A 26,407-nucleotide genomic window follows, 5' to 3' on the forward strand; every position below is an offset into this window, starting at 1 on the left:
AGGCATTTCTAACTCCAATGTAGAGCATATTCTATCAGGGGTCTGCATATGATCTGAAAATCATTGGGCACCTTTTGGAAATCGCTGAGTGCCCTTATTTTGCATAAAAATTGGGGTAATTTTTGAACCAGTACATGCTTTCTTGAATTGGTCTTAAGAGAAAGCTTATTGCTTATTTTATTGTACATCTTTAATTTAGATGGACACTTAGAACTATCTGAATGTGGTGAATGTGTGAAAGAAATTTACATTCTTTGAAGCTCTAGGAAACAGACCTGGCTGTTAGTGCTTGAGATGCTTTTTCATATTCTGTTGTTGGCATTTGGTGACTACTTGTTGAATGATATTTTGCATATGCAAAATGAATTTTGTTCCATGTATTTCTAAATCCATACTGAAATATGGAAGAACTATATTTTAGATTTGTTTTGCAATAAACTGCTAGATTACCTATATATATATATATATTTTTTTTACTAAAAGTGCTATTTTTAAACTCAATCAAAATAATGAAAATATCTCTATTTCCACTGTAAGGTGACTTCAGTACCTTTCCAAATGTTTCTCTCCCACAGTAAGGGGATACAATCAAAATTGTTCAGGTAGTGTTTTTCCTTCTCAAAATAAAGATTGTCTGCAGATTCTTTTCTTAATGCATATGTGCTGTAAGCTTGAAAAAGCAGATTATCTGGTGGTCTCTGGAAGACCCTGTTTTCTTAGAAGAATGGAACTTTGGATGCTCGAATGTCTTTCAAAATAACTAGATCCACAATATATGGTGTTTTCTGAGGCTTTGCTGATGTTTTTAGTGTTTTTGAGCTTCACCGCTTGAGTGAGTTTTCCTAAGAGCAGAACGGACCCCGTCCCTTAGTTTTGTGGCTGGTGGCAGTGAGATAGAGCACCTGCAGTCTGATTTCCTTATATTGTTTTGCTGTTAGGAATATAGGTAATTTTGTTTCTGTAGTTGGCCTCTTGCCTATGTATATTTGTATACATACTTTTTTTCCAAGTTTGGTTTCAGATGAGCCTTCATCCCCAAAACAAGTAGTGACAGCAAGGAAGCAGAATCATGAGCTCAGATGGTACATTGTTTCTTTTAAGAATGTGAATTTTGATACCTGTTTCACCAAGAAAATGAATGCATGCTTATGTGCTGTTCTGTGTGTATCTTCTCTCTAAGTACAGACAGAGCACTGTCTGAAGCTCTTGTGTTCTTCCTCCTTTTCTTGTCAGAAACCTTTTTGTAGGCAAAATAGAGTAATTCCAAGAAGTGAGTCTCAGAGGCTCACCCACAGGAGCTAGCAAGGTCTGTAATTTAGAACAGTTTCAAAAAAGGTGGGAAATTTAGCTGAAGCCTGGCAGAGTTCAGCCAGTGAGGGTTTGAGTATGATCCTCATTCCCCAGATGAGTTGCCTAGTGACCAGTAATGGTCACCAGGCCTCTTTTACCTCTGGCAAAGCTTCATAACTGAAGATCTTGGGCTGGGACCCAGATCTGCCTCTCCCTGTCATCATACTGGCTAATTTAGATAGGTTCCTACTTCAGCTTCTCTGAATCCTTTGCCTCTTCTTAGAGGGTAAAAATATCTCAGCAGAGTTAATCATTGCTACACTCAGCACTGCAACATCCAAGACTTTTTTTTTTTTTTTTCAAATGCTTGCCAGATGGTAAACCTCGAGAAGAATCCATGCAACATCTCAAAAAACAGAAAAAAAAAAATGTACTTTGAAGCATAAATACTTTAGCCATAAGCGGGGGGACCTAGATTAAATTACCAATTGCTTTCTGGATTAGCTAAGGTAGAGAGAATTGGTAAAAGGGTTCAGTAAGTCTATCTGAAGGAATTCCTTTTACTGCCTAACCACAATGTAATTTGCTGTTTAAACAACAACACTGGTTCTGGATAGCAGAAACAACACGTGTTAATGGAGGAATGGGCAAGATCTTCCTGAAGAACTTACTTCTATTTAAAAAAAAAAAAAAATCAAACCCAAAACTACGGCTACCTTCCTTTTTATCCTCCCCCAAAAGAGAAAATGACAGTACTCTTAATTCTGCTACATAAACATTAGTTAAGTATACTTATTTTCATATGAAGGTAATTATTTTACTATTATAGCAATGACTGACAGGTATCTTTAGTGGCATAACAGCTACTATTTGCATTATGAGTAATTTTGAAAGTACACTTATGTTTTGATCTTGCAAAGAATTTGATATTGGTTTTAGTAGAGTCTACTAACAGTGCATAAAGTCACTGCAGGACTGGGACCTTATTCTCAGCTCTGGTTAATCTGCTTATTTGTCCGTTCTACCTTTGGTAGATAGCTATTGCCTGATACTATGAAATGTTAGGGATATCCATTTACAGAAAGACGTCTTATCTAAAAGATGTTCTTTATCTGTCTAAATACCTTCATATTTAGAATGTCTTTTTTTATTATAACAACTCACCCTGCAATATGATGTCAGGATGGCAGTAATTATGTATTTCACTATCTTTATCAGAAGGTGATGTACAGATAAAATAGCATGGTTTGGAAAAAAAATTTACTGAGTTAGAATGTTCAGAAAACAATGTTTCTATAAATCACAATTTTAATTTGCAATTAATTTAATTGTGAAAAAGTTTTCAACATCTATAATCAGAATGGAAACTTGCATCATCTTCAGAGACAAAAATTGATGCAGAAGTATGTGAACGAAAAAAATGAAGAGGGAAAAACCTGCAACAGAGATTCAGTGATTTAAAACAAAAACATTTGTTTTTGTTTTTGTTTTTTTAAGATCAGAGGTAAACCAGAAGTTTACTTAATTTACAGTTATTGCCTAGAGACTAAATTGCAGTTGTTACCATTTCCTTTTTGTCAATCAGGTTCTACCAGTTTCAACAGAGCTGCCGACACTTTGAATATCTGTAGTATCCACCAAGACCCCCAGGGAGACCCTAGTGAAGAATGGAATGCTATAGTAAAGACTTTTTATGATTCTTCTTTTCCCACAGAACATGTAAGTCAATTAAAAATATTGCGGACCAGACCTCAGTGAGCTAATTCCACAGATATTTGTACAACTGTACGCATCTGGATACTTTAAGGCTGAGTCAATCTCCAAAATAATATCAAAAGGGCAACAAGGCACCATTTTTCACAATTAAGGTTGATAGAAAGCAGCAGGAAAAAGTCACAGCATATGAATCAAACGGATGCTAACCAGTATATTGGGGAGGAGAGAAAGAGGGTAGTTCACTGTGTACCTTCTTAAAATTTTTACTATTTTTCTGTAGGTGATTATTTTTATTAAATATTTTGTAAACATATAAAAACATTGTTTCCTTTATTATTCGATAGGGGCATGTTATTTAAAAGAATCTGTCACAGGCTAAAAATTTAGCGTATTTATGAATCAGAGCCTATCAGTTAGTTTATTCTCAGCTGCAATTGTGCCATGCTGTATTTTAAAAGTTATCTTATTATTTAGTGTAATGACATTATCTGAACATGTGTAAAAGTAGAGAATTAAAAGGAAACCCCCTGTTTGAAGACAGCTTCATTCAGATGACACTGTCAGTAACTCATACTGCATTTTTAGATCTGTGTTAAACGTCATCCTTGTTTATAACTTGAACAGCTACAACTGCTTTATTAGAATTTGACCTTGATTAAAAGGTAATGCTAAACGTAGTATTAAAGGGTGATATAATAATTTACAATTGCAATGGACCTTCCTTTTCAGAAGTGGCTCTAGAGGAGTTTCTCAGGTAGTTATGGCTGTCTCCTCTGGATATAGTTTGAGGTCAGGGTTTACAGTGTTTTCAAATGAGAAAGTGGACTGACTTCAATGGATTGGATCCATTATCCTCAGTGCCAGTAGTGTTCAAGTTCTCTGAAATTCAAAAGGAAAGGCTGATGCTGTTAAATCACTCAACTTTCCTAACGTAACACTAACTGGGAATGATAGCGAGTAGTATTTTTCACTTCACCAAGCACAATCATGATGGTATTTACAGTGCTCTCTTTTGCTTTTTCTCATTGAGGTGGAGATCAGTTAGAAGTCTTTTCCCATTCTCCCTTGCTTGCTCTCCCTGCTTCCCAGCTAAGAGCTTTTGGAAAGAAGTGGACTAAATTACCAAATCTACAAATAGTTAAAATGCTGTATTTCATTATCTGATTGTGGTTATACGTACCTCGTCATCTCCAAATTAAAGCTCCTTACATGCAGGCTAAGTAAAAGCTGAGATGGACAAGAACAGAGCGCCTTGCTGATTTGACCTTCAATGATTTCAAAATACTTGCTTTATGAAGTCTCAGCCTGGGATTCTGCAGACCACTCGTTCCCTTCTGTGTGGTATCATTCTGATACTGTCTTTTCTCAAATTTGCCACTTTTATGACTGATATGAAAAGGCTATTGGGAGATTAAAAATAGGCTCAGCAGCCCTTTTTGCTGCTCAGTTTAGTTGTTTTGACTAGTATGTATGTTTGTAACTTAGAGCAGTCTTAGCCTTCTATAATGTGGATAATCTCATTCAACTAAAATATACTACTGTAAAAAGTGATAGGAAAATAAAAGCTACATGTGTACTGACAAGTCCTAGCAAAAATATGAAGAAAGGTTTCCATCATTAGTCTATACATACCTGAGTACCAAGGTAAGGATGCACAAGCATCCTCAGGTCCCTTTAAACATACGTCCCTAATGATGCAGCCATACTATTCAGCAATGAATACTTCTGTGCATACATGTCCCACTGTATTAAACAGAACTTGGCTTACTGTTCAGTGCTGTCAGTAAGACACATTGTTTTACTTACTTGTATTATATTATGAAAAAGCCTGAGGACTTTAACAGATGACTTTTTAGAAAAGCTGTTTTTATATTCTAAACCCACAGTCACAGAATTTTATTCAAATACTACATAGCTTATCTAATTGCAATTACTTCTCCAAAGAGGTCTAAATGCTTGTACTCCTCAGATAAAATCCTAGTATAGTGGCATGACTTTCTCTCACTAGAAATACCAAATGTAGAATAGCTAAATGAAAATTATTTCTCTCAGCTAATTAGTACAGCACAGATACAGCCCCATGTGTTACTGAATAGAAATTTTGCCTAGTGGCCTACAATGACATGTTGTTTTTGAGGCTTTGGGAAAGAGCATAGGAGAACGTACAATATGGCCACAGGAATTAACAAGATTAAAATTTTATTGCTCAGATGAAGAAGTTAGTTCAGTTCAATAACACTGGTGTATTCTCCATTTCTATCAGGAAGTATCAGATCATGATAATGTAGGCTAAGTCAACAATTTGCTTGAAATCTATTGTTCATGTCTCAATCTTCATGAAATTGCTTGTGCATTAGTGAAGAAAAATTTTCTAATCATCAGCTCTGCTAGTGATATGCTATCTCACTACAAAGCTTGCCTCTTCAAAACTTTTTTTAAACAAATAATTCTCATCTTTGTTAAAATAAAGGTAGGCCTGACAACTGTATGGCTTACAATCACTTAGCGGGTAGTTGCCTAATATTCAAAAATAATTGAGCAGAGAGGGGAGGCCTCACCTCAGTATCTCTGTAATGGAAGAACAACTTTAACCTCTAATTCTTTGTTGACGGAGTGCTATGTTGCAGATCCTCAAGCGCAGCTGCACTGCTGGCTCTGTCTGTGTAAGGTACTTTGTAACTTCCCTGGCAGGTGGCTGGTGCTGCACATGCCTCCCCAAGAGCCTGCCCCAGCACTGAGCTCAGCTGCCTGAGGCCCTCTGGTTTGACAGTTAATAGTTGAGTTCTAGTTTCATGAGCAGGTTATATTCTTAACTGTTACCTGCCAGCCACAAGCTACACAGGCTGCAGGAGTGTTTTGCTCCCCTAGTACCTAGTGTCAAATGTCTTAGATTAAAATCACTATTTAAATGGTGGAGTTCTACCTACTGAAGGTATAAAACACCTGAAAGGTGGTGTTTCCCCCCTGCAGTCAAATCCAGCACTGCTGTTCTAAACTGACCACAAAAATAATACGACTAAAAGGTAACCCAGAGAGATGGAACATAAGTTGTTAAACTTGTGTTAATTCCTTGCAGCAAATCAATTCCAACTAATAACTGAAACTCTGAATCCATGGTATTATACCCAAGAGCTGAGATTGAGACAGTTCAAGCTTCCTCCAAAAGTAGTAATTTTTTTTTTTTGCACACATTCAGCACATAGGCAGTGGTATCATACTGAAAGAGACTTCATTGTGGTTATTCTTCCTATGAAAAATAATCAGCACAATTCCAAAATGCCAGTTTTTAAAGGAGGTAGGTCAGACTAACCAGCCATTAACAGTAATCATCATCTACATAAGAAAAGAAGGACAAATAGCTAAGTTTTATTCTACTAGACTTAACTGTTGGACTGCACATGTTTTTGCTGAGGTCAACAAGAATAGACTGTCATTCAGGCAAAAAACTGCTTCGCTATTGTGTTGCAATACACATTTGATTTGGAAAGATATGAAGTACCTATCACCTAGTAATTAAACCTATTCAAAGAACAGAAAGATCTTTAATGGGCAAAACCAACCAACTACAGACCTTGCTTCAGTTAATGGTGTTTGCACTCTAATCAATAAAGCTAAACAGAGAGGGAGTTAACACTGTAAGCCTCATGACTTTGGGTTTTGTTAATCAAGTGATTGCATAGCAATAGAAATGTCAATTGCAACATTAAACTGTTTAATTAAACTATTTATTTTGCTAAGCTGCATTCTAGTGCAAGGTTGTCAGTCATTCTTTTTATTTTTACATCATACTGTTTTGTAGGAAGTCTTAACTTTTATTTTAAGAGTAGATTTAGCATTATCAAGTTTTATAAATTAAAACTAAAGCAAGCTTTAAGTTGAATATATTTTTCAAATTGATTTACCCTTCTACTCACGTTTGCTTACTGCTTAGCAAAATTTGACGATTTTAATCTTTGTATCTGAATTTCACTGTATTAAGTGCTAGATTTGTACTGTCAAGTGAAAGAAGGATTTGCTGTTTTACAGCATGAGCAGAAGTCTTCACACATGACTGTAACTCCAGTAATAAGTGAAAGTGCACTCAGAGATAAGGACAGATGTTCTACTCAGAACTTAAATATAAAAAATCAAATAGAAGAAATAGAGAAGTTCTTGAATTTGGAAAGACTTCATTCATCAAGAAAGAGAAAATATGAAGAAAGTGGATAAAGAGCAGTGGTGAGAGATGAAAGACAGTCACACCTGCATTTAGGTACAGATCAATCACTTCTGTAAACCAGATTTGTAGAGGTATTCCTATAGAACAAAGTGTGTATGTATTACACTTTCTTTAACACAGTTTTTTTCTTTAAAAAAGGATATAATTACTAAAGAAAATGAGCTCTGTATATTTATGCCATCAAATCCAAGTTATTATGGTTTTTGCCTGAAGTTAAAATGTTTACAAATTAAATAATTGTTTATATTTAAGTGATATTAAAATACTAAGAGTAAATAATCTCCTGCTCCTGAAAAGTTTTGGCTGAAATACTTCAATGTTTCTCTGCCAAACTGCTCCTTCAGCTTTTAAACAAAAGCAGCAGCAACTGTTTCACAAGAATGGTTCCTAGAATTGCTGGAAGTTGTTACAAATGTTTTTAAGTGGCAGCAAAACAAGAAAATCTGCTTACCTTTACTGCAGACTTCAATCATTTAACTGTAACTGTTGTAGCTGATGCTATCTAAATAACGCCTCTTTCAACACTAAATCATCAAGTGTGATTTAGAGAGAAAAGCAGCAGATATTGCTTCATAAGGTTTCACTTTAACTGGTTCACATTTTCCCTCCCTTATGGTTTAATAGAAATTTTCACTTCAAAATTGCTTGCACTATCATTTTTCTGATCTCTCTCCCTCCCTACCTTGTGCAAAGAAAGATCCTTATTGTGTAAACTTGAGTAACAACAACCAAAAGAAACAACCAATATTGTCACTGTCCATTTTTGCTAATTGTATAAGGAAATTAAGAGAAGAGATTTTCCCATGTTAGTTTTATTGCTTTTTTGTGTTGCAAGTTAGAATATTTAATTTTCTTAAACCAATTGCATACATTTTGGAAACATTCACAAATTGTCCAAGTTTCGAATAAATTTAATGTAGAGTGAGACATTTCTAGGTGGATTTTTCTTTTTTTTTTTTTTGTTTAGGTGTCTGAGAGACTGAGGAGACTGTTTTTCACTTGATTCAGATTTTGTTTCCAGGTGTTTAGAGTGTCATACAATTGTTGCCATTGCTGCTTTCCAAAAGTCCGATGTGTGCTGTGACTAGAGAAGTAAAACAAAATTGGAAGAGGATTACCAAGTGTAATGCTTACCTATTAATTCTTTTCAAGTGTTATTGTACTATTGCACATAATAGGGGGATTTTCTCCATATAAAGGTCTGCATTTTACTAGTTACAGAATTCTGTAGCCTTCCTAAATATTTAAAGCAACAGCAGTCATTAGTATTCTTGTCACTATTTGGTCATTAAATGAAATGTGCTGGAAAATAGGACTCTTTCATTAAATAAGCTAATCACATTCAGTCTGAGCTTTAATAAAATTATGATAAATAGCAACTATTTAACTACAGGCAACTGAAAGGAACAATACCTTGCTTCTAGTTAAGATGTTCTGCAAACTTAAGTGAAATAATTGGAACATACTAAGTTCTGCAAAATGCTATGAAGAATTTTCTTACCTGACAACTACTTTTCTCTGTGTCTGATCTATTTTGCAGTATACCATCTTTGTCTTTACAGCTGCAAAAAAGCAATACCGTTTTGAGCAATATTTCCAAGATGGGAGAAGGTATTAAATAGTACAAGAACCTCTTTAAACGTCAATCAATACAAATATAAAAAAACCAATTGTTCCCTTAGTGTTGGTTTTGCTGTTGGTTTTAACAGTCTAGTAGGCAGAAAAGCAAAATGATGCAACAAGACAAAGGTCATGCATGAATCCTATTGTTTGGTGCCAATCTAAAGTAATATCCTGCATGTTTTTTTTTTGAGCTCCTCTCCCCTACAAACACATCCTCTTTTAATGACAGCAAGCAAAAACAGATGACAAATTAAACCTGCAGACAACTTATTAGTTCTGAAGAGAATTGTTTGAAATATACTTCCTGTCACTGAAAACAGTTTAAAAGTCAACAATTGAACATGTCTAAATATGAATTTTTACAGCTATATCTTAAGAACAAATTTTTTAATATTTAACACAAGCTTACAAGACTAAAAGGTATAGTTTATTAGCATTGTGTGAAGTGTGTTACTACAGCTCTTACCATCAATAACAAATGCTTCTACATCATCAGCTCCAATCTGAAGTTCCTGTTGCATTGTGTCAAATGATATTTCTTTATTTTCTACAGCCATTCCCATGAAAGTAAGTAGCCTCATTTTTGCCATATTCTGTTCATGCAACAAGCCTGTGTGAAAGTGTTGATAGTTTATGGATATGAAATATAATTTAATAAGTCTAAACTGTTTTCTGTATTTTTTACTATATATCCTTTCAACTAATTTAAAGTTTCACTCTGAGAAAATAGTCCATCTGGCTTTATCAACTTTTTTTTTTTTTTTGAGGTAAACCATTCTTATTCCTGCCTCTTCCTTGTGTTTTGCCAAAAGGTTTAGTCTAGTCATGAATTCTTCAAGACACATTTGTTATCAATAAAAGTTTAAAAGTATCTTAACAAAAAACCCGATAAACAAAAAACAGAAGACCAGAGATTTTGCTGAACCAGTAAAAACATCACCTTAACAGAGTTTAGGTGTTTCCAATCACTTATAGCTGTAATTCCTGGTAAGGGGGCAAGTAATTTTTTTCCAGTTACATACATCAGGAAGAATAGCAATGCAACAAAAATTGGAAAATAAATGACTGGTGATGTCAAAGCCTTTCTACTACCTCACCACTCATTTTTGTGTGGTTGCTTGAAAATAAACATTTCTCAATAATGGTTCAGCAACATAAGATTTTCTTCCCCTAAGCATATCTGTTTTGACGCTGAATAACTGCACCACAGCAAAAAAAGCATTGTGTGTCACATGTATGCTTAGAGCATCCAGTGTGGCAGAAAGTGCTCTTCCAGAACACAAGAAGAGAGATTAAAGTTTGTGTTAGATCTTTTATGTGATGGTATGATTGACAACACAGGGAACTGAACCAAGGGCTTGTGCATCTAAACCACATACCCTTTTCCTTAAAAAAAGGAGCCTGGGGGAACAAGAGACAGACACTGGGAAGAGCAAAGGCATTTCTTAATCAATTTATGTGAGGTACAAAGATTCACAGGAAACCTCATTAAAATGAATGCCAATCATTTTGTTTTGGAATGACATTATGAACATTCACATTGCTTCAGTAAATATTTAAGTTTGGAATTTATAACATCCATACACTAATAGGAAAGCACATTAGTGCAAGACATCATGTTGTGTTAATTAGCCATAATTATGATGCAGGCTCTCTATTTGGCACTGATTCAACAAAAATGTGATCATCATAACTCAAATGAATGAGGAGCACCAGCAACTATACCTAACTGGGCTTAATGGAAATCTACAAGCATCCAAAAAAAAAAAAAATCAATTAGCACACATTAACCCTAATTAACAAATGCAAATGAGATGCTGATTAACTTTCTGAAAAAGACTACTGATAATACCAGATTAAATGTGGACATGTTAGGGCGATTCAGTTGACACTGATAATGCTACTGCTGGCCTAAGTTGTCAGCATTAATAAAACAACAAATTGTAACAAACTGATGCCACCTGTAGGAGCCTTCACTGCACAGCTTTTATAGAATGATTTTTAATTTGTCATGATCCAGAAAAGGTTAGAATTAAAGCTGATACTGTACTGTCTTTGAAATTCCATTATTAATATCCATTATCTTAAAGCTTGATACTTTCCAAGAAATTGTTATTCAAAAAAATCTTTAGTACGTGGTTAAACTATTCATTTTAGAAAATACAGCATAGTATTTTTGAATATTTTCTGAATGCCTCAGATAATTGTATTTGTTTTCTAAACCAAACTGCCATTCTTTTTAAAAGGTGTAGCTGAAACAATGGACTCAAGTTGCTAGCATTCCAGTTTGAACTGCCTCAGTATCTCTACCTCGGCCATTGCACAAAGACATTCAGAATTTTCTAAGTACCCCAGAAAACAGGTGAGAAATTAGATAACTAGAAATAAGATTGTCATTTAAAACACTGTTACACAGATACTTAAGGGTTTTACTAAGCTTAAGCATATACTGGATATAATGAAAATACATACACTATATATTAACTACATTAAATACAGATACGGGAAGACAAAGCAATAATAATCCTGACTTCATTGCAAGTCAGGATATACAATGAATACTATGTATTTACATAATTAATCTTCCATAAATTTATTCAAACATAAGCATAACTGCATTTTCAACCAGTACTTCTATTGGCAACTAACAGATAAGCTACTTCAACGCATAAAAACAATTAGAATATGAGACACTCTCCTAAGAAAAGCATATTTGAATACTACTTCTGTAGACATAAGTAAGACAAAAACTACGTTTACCCTCTATACACACTTACAAACTACTGAAAACTTGTGGTTAATTTTATCCACAAAAAGTCACACTGAAATTTCCACCATTTTAATACCCAAAGTGCCAGCTTTGAGGGTAATATTCTCAGAATTATACCACACTTCATTAAACAAAATGGTGCATGTGTTAAAAGGTTGCACTAAACTCTGTTTTGTTTTATTAAAACTATCACTTTCCTCAAATACACTCAGCTAGTGTTCAAGTGTCATTTCAAAATCAAAGTTATTAAAAAAAATCTGATTTTTATGGAAACATTTATTCTTTACCAATATGTCAAAGCCTTAATGCAGTAATAAAAAAAATCTGCATCATTGAGCAATTTCTGCATTGTCACTGACCCTTGTCCTAAAAAGCTGCAATATAAAAAACGTAATTTTAATGCATGCAATAGCTTATGAACCAGTGCTCCTTTGAAACAGTCAATTACACATCAACGGGGGAGTGTCAAAGTGTTAATTACTACTCCTTTTTTCCACAGTGTGTAAATAAAGAGGGTGCTGACATTAACATTCCATCACATTGCTTCATGTGATGAAACAAATTAACTGGGATAGAATGTGGCTTGCTAGGTCTAACGCATCAGCACACACCCGTTCACGGTCTCACACACACACACACACACACAAAATGTACATCTCGTCTTACTGCTTTACACCCATATTGAAAGAACTATTTAGTACATTTCAAGCATTTAAGCAATACATGGATCTCCTTTTCTGTGCATTATGATTAAATTAGTGCTCGTTAAAATATCAAGCTGGAAACATTATTCTGTGAATAGACAGCGGGCATGGGCAATACCCTCCAGTTCTGTCGCATGCAACTGACAAGATTCAGCTGCATTTAACAAAAGCCAGTCACACCATACTGGAAGACAGCTGCTGAGTTTGGGATGCAAAAAAGAAAAAATTGTGGACACTTAGACATACACTGCACTGGCTCTTCCTTAAAATTCCATAGGCAAAGCATTCTTGTTCCTGAATAACTGAATTAATTTTCATCATATCTTTTACCTAAACTAGGGAAAAAAAGATTAAAAATAAGACAACTAAGTTATTTTCCATTTATTACTTAAGACAACTGACAGACTAAATTCCACAGACATCATGAGCCTATCCCTAAATCACTACATCATGAACCTATCCCTAAATCACTCTCACTTAAAATGATACACGTCTACATTTAGGGCTCGTTTGCAATTGGAAGCTACGCTTTACATCAGGACTGTACATCAGCTATACATAACTATGGCTATGAAAAACCTGTCAAATACAGGTGAAAAATAGTCAAATACGGGTGAATAGGAGCTAACTCCTGCCTTTTCATATACAAAGTTAAAGCACAGTAAATGCATTAGAAAACAATGTGGCAGGAGACTACCTGTTTAGGAGAAGTATTTACTGTTACAGAGTTATTGGTCATTTAAAACAAGGAAAAAAAAGCTTAATACAAGCTGCCGTCTCAATATTAAGTTGTGATCTCGGATCTGGCCTAGCGTAACAATGTGTTACACTCCCCCCGCCACCAAAAAGGTATAAGTCAAAAAAAGAATGGGAGAAAAATCATCTTCCAACCCTCTAAAATACCTTGTCATGGCAGAACAAACCATCATTAGAGTTCAGAGTCTACAAACTTTAATCTATAGTCAAAAAAATCCTATTCAAACTCTTTGGGTTCAAAATTTGGGTTCAAACTGAAGCACTTCTGGGATTACATATCTTAAGCCATGTAAACAGTCAGAAATGTAATCATTTAAAAACTTACCAAGGGAGTCAATGAAGTCTTTATTGTTCTGATAAAACTTGACATAGGATGCTAGTTTAGCGCTTACAAAAATTGTCAAAAGCTAGAAGAGGAAAAATTCCAAATGTAAGAACAGTTTAAACATTTTCCACATTTCCTTCCTGCAGGCTTGACAAATACATAATGCCACTCTTAGTATGGAACAGATAAATAAAACAAACCATTAACAGTTAAAATTCTGTCTTCTGTCAATAGCTCAGGACAGTCTGTATTGAGCTTCCTTCCTTTTCTCTGACCTGAAAGGCAGTTTTGTCTAAATGCATGGAAGGGCATGACTTCCCACTCAGATTCTCTAAAATTTCTGAAGGGGAACATGCTATTATCTAGTCACATTACATTTTACATTTAATGCTTCGTTTTTTTTCATTCTAAAAGCATAAAAAAATTAGTACATTGCAGCTCAATATTACCTACATAGGTCACTATTCTAATGATTTTCAAAAGTCACTAACAAAAAATAAACCCACCACACACACTACAGCTCTCAAAAAACATTCTGCCAAATCATTTACTTACATCATGAATAAGTTCTCCTTCCAAAAATTTGACTGGTTTTAAGGCAAGAAGATGGTCAAAGAGAAAAGTATTTGGATCCTTCAATGCTCGTACAATACATCTAATTAGAAAAGGAAAATACTAATTTTTACAGGAACACACATTTTTTTGAGTAAATGCAACTCAATTTGTTGTTCTTTGCTTTCTAGGAAATATCCAAGGCTTTTCAACTGTTCTTAAACGTATGGCATGTCACACACTAAGTTTTAAACTTTGTTTTATAGATGGAATAAAAAACCCAAGGAACAAGAAAGCTGCAAGTAATTACTCCAGTATCACAAAAGAAATTTTCCAGGTAGTAAGACTACAGATCATGGGTCCCAATCTGTTGTTTCCATCTATGCATTTATTTCCAGCCCAGCCTTCATTCCTAGAGGTATTTTTACTGTCCTCCTAAAGTTTCATAGAATTAGGTCGTTTAGGAAGATTAATTGTACTTGAATATGTGACACAAAACAGAAAATCCCGGTACCAAACACTGCAAGACCTATAATTTATCAGTTACAGCTCCAGACTATAAACAGTGCTAAAGTGTTCCTAGAACTCTAGATGAAAGCTTTTGTTCAACAGCACATTAGAAGATTGTGAGCGCTAAACTAGCGCTCACGGCCTACACTGCAACCCTACCACAAACATACACCCAGAAAAAGCTACAGTCTGCATAGATGCAGCAATGTATCTAGGGTAGCAAACCCTACCCTACGTAAACATTTTCTTTCAGACGTAAAAAAGCCCCAGATTACTGTGGTCATGGAGATTTTCATTTATGCACAGACACTTTAATTTTCAAAATGAGTCATCCCCATTTTCCTGCATGCTCCAGTATAAACAAGTCCCTGAGAAACTTCTTCGTACACACCCAGCAGAACTAGATGATTTGTTAAAATCTAATACCCCAGAATCATGGGTAGACAAAACATGAAAATACAGCTTTTACTCATCTTAGTCAATGGGAAAAATACCGTGTTAAGAATCAGTTTTACTAGCTTATCCACCAGGAGATTTCATTTCTTGGAAGTTCATATCTCTTATTACTCACTCAGTATAATTACACTAGAAAGCGCTATTTGAAAAGAACACTTAAAGTTTGAGAATCAACAACAACAACAAAAATCAATTAAAATCTGAAACAAAGGATGCTAATGCAATTTTTGATTACATAGTTGATGTAAACAATACTCTTACCCAAGGCTGCTCTCTCTCAGCAATAAGCAGAAATATGCCTATGCACTTGCACAGTGCAATAAACCTGACTGCCTAAAAACAACCAAACCTCTGTGGATCACACAGATAAAACTCTTGCTCAAGCTAGTCATGCTACAGGAAAAGAATCATAGCACAGGGCCCTTGGCCTGACAGGCCATTCAGTATTCTTAACGCTAAGGCAATCTACATAATTTAACAACTTAGTAAAAGCTACTTTAAAAGAAACCCAAGAAGTCAGCATTACCTGTGAGCATCAACTCTAGCCTGGGAAGCATTGTCCTCTGTGTAACTTCCCAATAGTTCCACCATTACTTTTGCTGCAGTGTCGCTATATAGGAAAAATAAAGTTACCTCAGGATTATTGAAAAAAATAGTTCAGACAAGACACTCAAATATTTAAATAATTCCATTACGATGTCATAGGTCAAATTAAGTTATAGCTGAAAAGTTGTAGATGATCCATTTCAATTCTAGTGGAGAGAACAAATTAGATAGATGTATTCTTTCAATTCTGGTTTTACAAAATGTTTACCTTCACCCTTCATTTCATTCTCTTAAATTGATAAATTACCTGCTGGTTATGGAAAAAGCTTTCTGAGCTAAGAACAGCTTTATATGGTTCACCAGAACGCTCCTCTTATGCACATCTGGATTTAATCATTGCAGAATAAGTAGTGCTGCAAAGTTTATTTCAAATGCAAAATGGCATATCTTAAAAGAATATTTATGGTAAGAAAAGTGACTGTATAAAAGCAGCCTTTTCTTCCTTCGCAGATTCTCTCGTAAGTATTCAGAATGCAAGCTGCTCATTTTTCTGATGAAGTTATGCAGCCAGGAATTAGATTGGCTTAGGCTGCTGTAAAGCAAGCAGCCCTCAACATTGGTTTGTCAAGATAGCTCTTAGAAAAAGAATTCATTCTGGCCAAACTGAGTAAATCTACAGCCTTGTCTACCCAGATGATTTTTTAGCAACAGCTCATCAATGTCACTGCAAAGCAGGTCTGAGAGAGCTACCGAGACATTTTAACCGATTTTATTTTTACATAGTTCTCACTACTAGTGAAACTAGTTAGGCCAGCAACTGTTGATTTTTACAAAATTTTCCGCAAAAAAGTGCATTAAATACGGTGCATGGATACACACAAAAATCCATTTCCCATTTCTCATGGAATTCTTGTTAACTATTAAAATACAAGGCTTTGACAGTTCTTCCACACAGACAATAGATTTTTCTTTAACAGCTCAATTTTCCTGAACAACTCACTGAGGTCTGGAGAACACTCCTAGCCTCTCAGTTTCATTGATCTTGTATCATCTTTCTGAAGTCTACCAAACAAAGTCCTTGCTGATACTATCTGAACACTTGCTTTGGACAATGTGTGCACATGGGGGTGTACGCAGGACCAAAAGTGAATCATGACAGCATGAACGTGCTTTGCAGAAAATTTCCCATGCACATGCACAGAAGAGCACCTACTTTCCTACTTTTCAGCACATATACTCGGGGTTCCCTGTACAAAAAGATGTAGGCACGAAGGTTGGATACTACTCTCCAGAATACTGCAAGTTATATAAAGGGCTAAACTTCTCCTTCAAAGTAACTCAATTCTAGACAAGCAAATTTCCCCATGTGATCTAGTAGACACGAAAACTTTTCCTTAAATGGAAGAAATATATAAGAATAAAGTGGCAAATTAGCTAACTAAAATTAAAGGCATAAATTGCACCAGGAAGGAATTAGCCCACACAACATTCTCAGTAGGTACTATGCTTTGTATGGGTTTAACCCATAGCAGCACAGGTCAGAATGGTTTTTATAGTACATAAGCATCATCTTCATATGGGTAATTATTTAAAATATCGTAATACTACTACTTTAAATGTTCTCTATAAGGCACAGCTTTATGCTCCTACAGCATTTACCAGAAGTCACAGATGCGCAGGACAAACGCTAGGACATCACGGGAAGCAAGCAATATCATATATAAACTGGATGTACATTGAGTAGAAAAAGAGTTTGTGCACAAGGCCTGTATATGCAGGGGAATTTTCTGTAGGCCGCAACCATTGTCCCAGAATTGTGTTCAGTGATGTACACTTGCAGAAAAGAAAATGTTGTTTTAAGATTCTAACACCAAAGAGGTCAGCTTGTTTGGTCATGCCAAATGATACAGAGCTACCAGTTCTTCTACACACCAGTAATACTGAAATATAACAAATGTAGACGGCTTTTATACGTGCAAGAACTATCTGCATGTATATCAGTCTATGATAAAGCTTTTTGCACTGGTGAAATCTTATCAACACTAGATGTTCTAGTGAAGACAAAGAATTAGTTTAATACAGGCCTTAAACACTCAGACTCAGCTGGTGTGCTATTCAACCTCAGAAAGAAAGTGTCTGTATACAATATAAACTTTCAGTAGTTTTTCTTGCATGTTTCAGAATTGTTATAGATTTCTGGAACTTTTCTTCTCTCCTCCTCTCCCCTTAGAAGGGAGAACTAAAAACCTTGCATTTCACTCATTTTAAATAATATTTGCAATTCTCCATCCATCTTTTTTGAAGGGCAAGAGAAAGTGTGGAAATGTTCATTTGTATTTCTAGGAAACTTCAGAATGCTACAAAAGAATTACTCCTAAACTTTTTGTGCCCAATTCTTGTGAGCCTCAGCAGATGACAGGCATTTTCATCTTATTCATTCTATTCAGTGTCAGACTACCATAATAAATTAGGGTGCTTAAAACAGTAAAAAATGCCAACATGTTACCAAAGCTCATTGCTAAATATGTATCTCACCTATGTTGTAACATTTTTCTAGTAAGATGGCTTGCATAAATACTTTTGGCTGCACTTGCCAATCTAGATGTGTAACTTGATAAGAAGTCAGTGAGAATGGAAGGGTTGATGGTAGGTAGAGAATGGGAAGAAAAAAAATAGAGAGTATTCAGAGCCTTAGTAAGATGCTAGAATCAAGTCCCTCTACGTTAATGATATTAAATGAAATTAAAATTAAATGAAACCAATTATTTTGCAAGCGTCTGATGTGCTGAGCTTTTTGCTACAGACATTAATACCAGACTTGCCAGATTTGTTTGAATGCAAACTCGGCAGGACTAATCCCACTCTGAATCCTGCCAAGTCAATGGCAGAGACATAGATGTAAGCTGGATCAGAGGCTGGAGCCTGGCATGACATCCAGGGCCTCACAGCAGAACACAACTCTGGTAGCATACAAGCCATGCATACCTGTAGAACTTCACCTATAACTGGAAAAGAAAACAGGTTGTGTTACCTTGCAGTTTCATACCAACATAGCTAGAAATAATGCTGAATATTAAAGCAGCCAAGGCACAAAACATTTATGTTAAGGAGCACAAGCAACAGAGAAAGTAACTAATCTCCTGCAAAGTTCAGCTACCAAACACATTTCTCAGAAAAAAGCCACCAGCGGCCATCTGTTTCCCAGCCACAACCACCAAATTTTCTTCAGCTGACCATGGGAAAGATAACGTTCTTTCTTCAAAGAGAACAACATTATTTTAATCATCAGGAAGAGGAAGCCTCAACCAGAAAGTGACTGGAGAAGAGTTGATAAAACAAGCTTTTACTTATCAATGTAGGAAAAGGAGAACAATACGTAGTATCTATGAGATCATGAGCTACCAACCTGTTCACTGTCAAGTTATCTGCTTTCCAGAAATAATAGACTTTCCCAAACAATCTCTTCTGTCACATGGAGTGAAGTTAAAAGAGCAAAAACACAATTCCTTTAAACAATATATTATTCTTCTTTCATTATAAATCAACATGGTAACTGAGGTATGATTTTTATTACTTAGTTTTCATTTCCCACTTATCTTCCCATATTGTTAGATCTAGCAAAATTCCTGAGTTGTAAGCTGGAATGCTGCTGTGAGTTTCCCATACTATTGCAAACAGTGCCCACTGATCCAGGGGAGTGAACCAGGCCAAAGGTGCTAGGGTCATCCCTCGTTTTCTTTCCAGTACAGAAGTGTTAGCGCTCTGAGAAATTGCTCCCTTCACTGCAAAGCTTGCTGCAACAGATGGTAAGGACACTGAGTGTATGAGTAACGTTTACAGAGTTTGTGAAAGTTTTTAATGCCTAACGTAAAATCTTCACCTATTACTCGTAACTAAAAAGCTGTATTTTTTTGAACTCCGGAGGCTAACTTCTAAGCGACCTTAGTAGCAAAGCAAAGCATCCAGTATCGCACCAATAACAAAAATCGGAAACTTAATCCATAGATCCAATAACAAGACTAGCTAAAGAAACAGTAGCTATTAAGTGTGACAATTAAGCTAACTAAACGCTCTCAAGAAATCACCAGGATGAAAAGGGTTTAAAGAGTAGGAGCATTAGAGTGTATGAGCGTAATATTTCTGAAACAAAGCAAGCACTGTGTTGTGTACAAGATATTTGATTAACATTCCCGAAATGACTGTAAGAGCTTTTGGGTGGTCAAAAAGTACTATCAATGCAAAACCATTTTAATGTTAATAACAGAAATAATTTCCAGTAATGTTTTAACTCACAGTGTAACTGTTCTTTATTACTCCATCAGGATTCACCATCCCTAAATTGAGATGAGTTAAAAATGATCCTGCTTAGCTGACACAGCATTTCCAGGGTATAGTTTCACGGGGCCAGAATAAGCTAACTCTCCTGCCAGAAGAAACTCTCCTCCTACTATGATATCTCCACACTTGCCCCCTGACCCCCTCCATTTTTTTTTGGTAAGCTCACCCACCTCAAGGTCACCATGAAGTTACACAAATGCCTGTACCAGCAAAAACACAGGGACAGGAACCAGCAGCTGGAGGGGAGGGGAGGGAGGATACAGGATAGAATTGCTTCCTTCTGCAGCAATGCAAGGTTATGCAGTGTAGAATACATGAGTGCAGTTCTGCTACCAGTGTTAAGTCAGCAGTGCAGAGGCCCTCTCCTTGCCATCTCAGTGGCTGACGCTGCTTCACTTAGAAAACTAACTCAGAAAAAAGAGTGAAGGGAAGGGGAGCAACAGATACACATTTGCAGAGCAAATTAGAGCAGTAACAACTGAGGTGGACTGAAACTGCTGTGGAACCAAACTGCTGAAACCCAGCCCATCTCAACAGCCCTGGCCAGTGCAATCAATATAATGTATCACCATCACATACTTAAGATAAATTGATGACAGCTCTCAGTTAAGATTTACATTAATTTACAAGCACATTACATACAGGAGTACTTTACATGCCAGAAGACTCTGGCCTGCCAAGTCTGTTAGATCAAAAATACCTCTTCTGATCTAGGATAATATTTTAAAATGGCTAAGCAGGTACTCTGTAGACATTAATTTCCATGATTAGTGGAAAGCTATGTCTTAGAGGTAATGTTTATATAAAAAGACTGATTCTATTAACTGTGATTGATAAGCCTCCCAACATCATTAAATAAGAGATAGCACTACCATGCACTAAAATGTCAAAAGCGCAATTAAATAATAAACTTGGCATAATGCTACAATGCTTGAAGATTAATATTTACAGAAAGGCATAGCTTTATTAGTTATAAGGCACAGGCTCTCAAAAATTAACTGTTAACTTTAATATTCTTGGAGATAGTGGTTAAACTTCAGAAAAAAATCCAGGTACATTTAGATTGAATTAACACTACAAATTAATTTAGAAAGGGCTGTGATAAATATTTCCCCTTGAAATCACTTAGAATATATCTGTTTAAAATAAAGGTATCTTATGTTATTTGTCTTTGTATACCTCTTTTTGCAGTCCACTAGGACATCATACAGCAATCTCAGAAGAGTATGCTTTTTCTCTGTGCTGAGATTCCAATCAGAAATCCATTTTCGGACCTGTGTGGAACATAAGTGAAAAAGCAGCACTGAGAAAAAAGCTAGAATAAAACTGAAAATACTTCTCATTTTCTCTCAGGTAGAAAAGGATTCAAAAGATCTTTCGCAGAAATTATTCCTTGGGGGTCTTCTGACTACTAGGCTTCCCATGCAGAAGGGGGAAGTTTTCCCATGAGAAGCCAAAAAACTCAGTGCTCTCCATGCTCTTCCTAAATAAAGGCAGCTGGTCCTACAACTCTGATCCCAGAGCAAGAGGCAAAAACTTGGTGCACCAATTCCTGATCAAAGCTTCTCACTTTTACTACTATCACATGAATCAAATAGATACATCTAACCATGCTCATCATTAGAGACAGAAAATAAACGGTAGTTTCATTTAGATTCTGTAGAAAGACCTTTACAAGACAGGAAGTTTTGTATTCTGAGGATTTTTGTTTTGTTTTAAGTTCACTAGGCCATGGCAATTTAAAACAAGGATAGACAGTTTGTATAAACTCTGACTAATATTCAGTGAGATGCAACATGGTTAATACCAAGGCCTTAACCTGAAGGCTATATACATTATTTACCTGATCAAGTTCAGTTGGAATGTACTGGATGGCACCACATGATGAGGCCACTTTAAGAAGGCTGCAGTACACTGTGTATCTCACAGGAGTATTCTTATCCATACCATGGAAGAGATTGCTCAGTCTAAGCCACAAACAATGAACAATTAAGTTAAGGAGGTTTAGCAAAACTTCATACTGGAGTGCATACAAATAAGTGTTTCCATTAAGAAACATGCTAGTACACACAAACCACTTTCATTAGTGCCGTCTTGAGTTCATGATGAATTGTAACAGCTCCCAGTTTTACAACAGTTTTCTCCAGAAAAACTGAAAACTCTCTGCATTTTAACTTTAAGTTCATAACACCTGAGCAAAGAAACTACAGATACTTCTATTTTATTTATGGCAAAAAGGAGAGTAAGACAAAGTACGCTGCGTGCAAGAGACAATACTTACAGCTGCAGTCTAAGAGATGGGCGCTCTCCTTCCCGAAATTTTACTAATTTCTCACACAGGCTTTCAATCAGTGCTTCTTGTTTGTCAGGCTCCAGGATAAGAAGCAAAGAAACTACACTGTTCATTACACTCTCAACATCTGCACAAAACAAAATATGCAGCTGTTTAAAATTGCAAGCAACAATCATCATCAGTAACTATTTAATACTAAAGAATCACTTCTGCTATGACTGCTTATTTTGTATTATCAAAACATATATTATACATATATTTATAATGACTGAGCATCACGCAACACAGCAATAAGGTTTTCTATTATTTTATGCTGATTTGCTTACAATAAGTAAAAGAAAAAAATTCATAAACGCTCATTCTTAGACAAACTCCGCATTCTTTCAAACAACGTATGTTATTCTTATGAGCTATTTGTTTTACATGTAAAAGTTTTAAATGGGTCTTTATACTGACACAGAACAGAGGAGGCAGAGAAAGATCAGTTAAGGCTACCACAGTATCATCAGCATCATTAAAATAGATTAATGTAGTTTCTAAGGACGTATGGTCCTAACTCCGAAAGGAGTTAGGACCACCAAAATTCTAACGTTTTCAAACAATATAATCAACTAATGTTTAGGTCCTAAAACGTCTCATTACAGAGGTCTACAGTTTTAATTTTTTATTGCTATCTATCTGATCTGCTGCACCACAGCCATTAATTGGTCATAAGTCTTATTTTATTATATATATATATATATATATTTTTTCCCAGAAAAGAAGCTTGTTTTATATACAACTTGCTATACCCTCATGGAGGGCACAGCCAGTTTTATTTCTGACTTCTTCAAAGGTCACTGGATGTCTGGAGAAAACAAGGGCAGAGTACAGGCATATTTTACATGGCACTACTGGAAATGCATTCTTCCAGTCTTAAAGAGACATGCCTTTTTAACGCACACAAGCCATGAAAAGTACCTCTAAATTCTGTGAACAGTTAGTTATCTGAAAGTATAGATGGGTGGTGATATGTTTAGCACAACTGACACAACTTAAAGGTGCAAACCTTTGTCATCCTCCTTCAGGCACACATCACAAGCTTCAATAATCTGTGCTAAGTCAACATGCAGTCCACCTTCAGAGTTCTCTTCAGAGATTTCAGCTCCTTTAGATTTCAGGTAAGCTCGAAGTTCTGCAGCCTTAAAAAAAAAAAAAAAAAGGCTAGTGAACAGCAAAGTCAAAGAAATTAATTTCTTATGGACTCCTTTCTGCGGTTATTCCTCTTTCCCCTGCTCTCCTCACCCACATTAGCTCCATTTCCCCCTACCACACTGTATCCTACAATGCTCCCTCTTCCCCATTTTAATACACCACCTAAATATCATCTAAGTCTAAGAGGCACCACGTGCTACAGTTAATTGGCCAGTGACTGAACAGATCACATAACTTGGGTTTTTTCACAGTGCATGCGTCACAACTGCTGGACAGAGAATTGCAGCTGTAACAAGTCTTTGTGACAAAGATGTTTCCTTCTTAAGGATTCTTATCTTCAAGACTTCTACTCTCTTTGACAACTTAAGCTGAAATAATAAAACCATGTAGTTGTGTATTCTACAGAAGAGACAAAGGCTATAACTACTTTAGAGAAGGCAGAACTTTCAGTCTTCACACAAGTTACGGTCAGTTTCCAATCTTATGACCTGCTTTATCTTGTTACGATTTAAACCAACAGTAAGAAGATATCTTTTCCACAGTGACAGATCTACACACTAACTTTACAATCCATGGTTTCAGAAGCAGAACCATAACTCTTCAGAGTCAATCTTATCAAGTTTGATTTACGTGATTTGTAAAGCCATACAACTTTTGGCATAAGAAATTCTGATCTAAATGCTACGGTGATACAAGAAAGATGTAATTTGCATCAAGTTCCATGTCAGACCAACACAGTACCATAAGACATAACTAAATGCTCTAGAATCCATCCCTATCCTGAAGATGTTTCAGACTAGCTACCTGAAGAGGATTTGCCAGACACCAGAGCAAGCAAGAACTGGACTGAAGACCAGTGTTTCTGACATGTGTTTCTGCTAGCTTTCACACTACATATGCAAAAGACATAAGGAACAAATACTAAAATTCAAAGACAACAAAGCAATAGCTCCAAGACAAAACTATTTCCCTGACTCTAATTTAAACATCAAGAAACCCAGAGAAACAAGAAACCTAACTAATACTCTAGCCGGTATCTGAACCGGCTTTCTTTTCCCAGAAAGGCCCTGTTGAGGAGGAACGAAGACAAAACATTAGCGAGGTACAGGCAATCTTCAATGACGAAACTGTGAACACGCGTTTGCTTTCACGTTCAGTTTCTTCAACCCGCACCCCCAGATCTCTAGCCCGTGCTGCCAGCGCTTTTGCAAAGAGCCGCGCGGGCTGCGGCGCGAGCACAACCGCCTTCGGCGAAGCCTCGCAGGCAGCGCTGCGCCGCCACCGAGGGCCGCAGGACCGGCCAGCGCACCCGGCCGCAGCCGCCCGCCGCCCACCGCCCGGGGCGCAGCCGCTGCCGCTTCCCCGTGCCGGACGGCGGGCGCCGGGGGCCGCCCCTCGCCCACCGCGCAGACCGGCAGCGGCCGTGGCCCCCGGCCGGGCCAAGGCCCCCGAGGGCGGGGCGGGCAAGAGCTCACCGTCCCGGCCAACGGGCGACACCCCCGGCCCGGCCCGGCCCGGCCCGGCGGTCTGCCACCGCGGGCCGCGCGCCCTCCTCCTCCCCGCCGCGCCCGGGCCGCCGACCTGATCCTCCTCCGTGATGTCGATAAAGGCCGGGACGCTCATGGCTCCGCAGGCTCCCGCGGCCGCCCTAGCACGCCGCCCGCACCGGAAAGGCCGGCCGGCTTCCGGTGCCGCTCTGACGTTCTTCCGCTTCCTGTCTGTGGGGCGGGGCGGGGCGGGGCGGGGCGGGGCGGGGCGGGGCGGGGCGGGGGGAGGAGCACACTGGCGCTCGCGCCCGCCCTCTCCCCTCCCCCCACCCCGCGCCGTTGGGCGGTGGCGGCAGCGACCGTTGGCGCTGAGGCGATGGCGGCGGCAGCAGGGAGCGTTGGCGCTGAGGCGATGGGCGAAGATGAGGGGCTGCTCTGTGTGCCCAGCCCCGAGCTGCGGCCGCCGCCCGGGACCCGGCGGAGGAGCTGACGGTCGAGTCGGTGCCCCTGGTCGGCGCTAGCCGCCTGAGGCGGGCGGGTGCCCTGCCTGCAGCCGCCTGGCCCCAAACCTGCGCCTGCCCCAGGTGTCGTCCGGCTGCCGGAGCGGCTCCCCCGGCCGGGGCAGGCTGCAGCGGGCCCCGTCCTGCCTGCCGGTGCGCCCCTAGGCGAGGCGGGCCGGGTAAAGGGCCCAAGTGCTGGCCGCGCTGCGGCAGATAAGAGTAGCTGGCCATCTTTAGTAAGGTATTCAGACATACATTTGTGCCTGTATGCAATAGGTGCCCAGAATGCCAAGATTAGTACGATGTGGAAAGAAAGAGAATTTTTTTTCTCTCTGAACCTAGATTCTTTACTACTTTTTCGTTAAACGTGTAAGTTCTTGCCTAGCCCTTTTCTTGCTGCAAGACTTTAAATAATGTTGGGAGTGAAATCTGGTAAGAGAAAGGACATGGGCTTCCTAATCAGATGCTTAGTTTGTTCTTAAAATCACCTTAGCTTATAGTCTGATTAAAAGTAAGAGATAACTTGCTGATACCAATATGTTGCATGTTTCTTCAGTTAAAGATTAATAAATTTCCCATTCAGCCACTCTTGTCAGAACAAGAGGGACATGGCTTGACTGTCCTGATATTTCAAAGGTTAAAACAAAGGGCAGAAAGAAAATAGAGGGAAAACGCCAGGGAAACTTTCATTTCCCTGTTGTTTATGATAAGCATTCACTGGATATAGACATTTAGAAAACACTTAGACACATTAATAGCTAATTGGGTTAAATGTCTGTAAAGACTTATTCAATAAGATCTGGAGGGTTTTGAAAGGTGGGTCTGTGGATGGCTTATTGTTGCTACATAATAGTACTGGCTAGAAAGTAATTAAAGAGCTTTTTATTACTCTAGAAATCATTGAGTAATTCAAGATAAATATTTCTCTGGAGAAATATAATCTAGCAACCAGTAATGGAATTCTGAAGTGCCAGGGAAAGGGAGCTGAGATGATTACTCTTTTAATGAGAATTTTGAGGTTGGTACTACAGCGCTATGTTTTGTATTGTTTACATTAGAATGTGTTAAACATCTTCCTGACAGTGTTTTGCAAAGTGTTGTCCCTGATATAAAATAACTAAATGAGAT

At 37.5% G+C, this 26,407-nt stretch overlaps 2 protein-coding genes across 2 annotated transcripts in view; one reads left to right on the forward strand and one right to left on the reverse strand.

Moving 5' to 3' along the window:
• Nucleotides 1-7,879, forward strand: part of CCDC73 (coiled-coil domain containing 73) — a 60,200-nt gene extending 52,321 nt beyond the window's left edge. The window contains exons 16-17 of the mRNA XM_068945260.1: nt 2,876-3,013; nt 7,007-7,879. Of these exons, the coding sequence (XP_068801361.1) occupies nt 2,876-3,013; nt 7,007-7,215 (347 nt within the window). The 3' untranslated portion in view covers nt 7,216-7,879. The remainder of the gene's footprint in view (nt 1-2,875; nt 3,014-7,006) is intronic.
• A 140-nt stretch (nt 7,880-8,019) lies between these two features.
• EIF3M (eukaryotic translation initiation factor 3 subunit M) lies at nt 8,020-25,028 on the reverse strand. The gene is made up of 11 exons (XM_068945255.1): nt 24,874-25,028; nt 23,147-23,279; nt 22,087-22,225; nt 21,649-21,772; nt 20,985-21,079; nt 15,448-15,531; nt 13,959-14,058; nt 13,404-13,485; nt 9,315-9,458; nt 8,727-8,787; nt 8,020-8,309 (listed from the first exon to the last, which is right to left on the reverse strand). Exons 1-11 carry the CDS (start codon nt 24,913-24,915, stop codon nt 8,189-8,191), a joined length of 1,125 nt encoding a protein of 374 aa, XP_068801356.1. The 5' UTR covers nt 24,916-25,028; the 3' UTR covers nt 8,020-8,188.
• Nucleotides 25,029-26,407: the final 1,379 nt, after the last annotated feature.

The sequence above is a fragment of the Struthio camelus genome, chromosome 5 (assembly GCF_040807025.1).
Source record: "Struthio camelus isolate bStrCam1 chromosome 5, bStrCam1.hap1, whole genome shotgun sequence".
Lineage (NCBI taxonomy): Eukaryota > Metazoa > Chordata > Aves > Struthioniformes > Struthionidae > Struthio > Struthio camelus.

Coding starts and splice junctions, on each gene's coding strand:
- EIF3M (XM_068945255.1), bottom strand. CDS start 24,915: ATGAGCGTCCCGGCCTTTATCGACATCACGGAGGAGGATCAG. Junction 22,226..23,146: donor CCTGAAGGAGGATGACAAAG/GTTTGCACCTTT, acceptor TGTTTTGTGCAG/ATGTTGAGAGTGTAATGAAC. Junction 8,788..9,314: donor AGAAGCATTTGTTATTGATG/GTAAGAGCTGTA, acceptor GCTTTTTTGCAG/CTGTAAAGACAAAGATGGTA.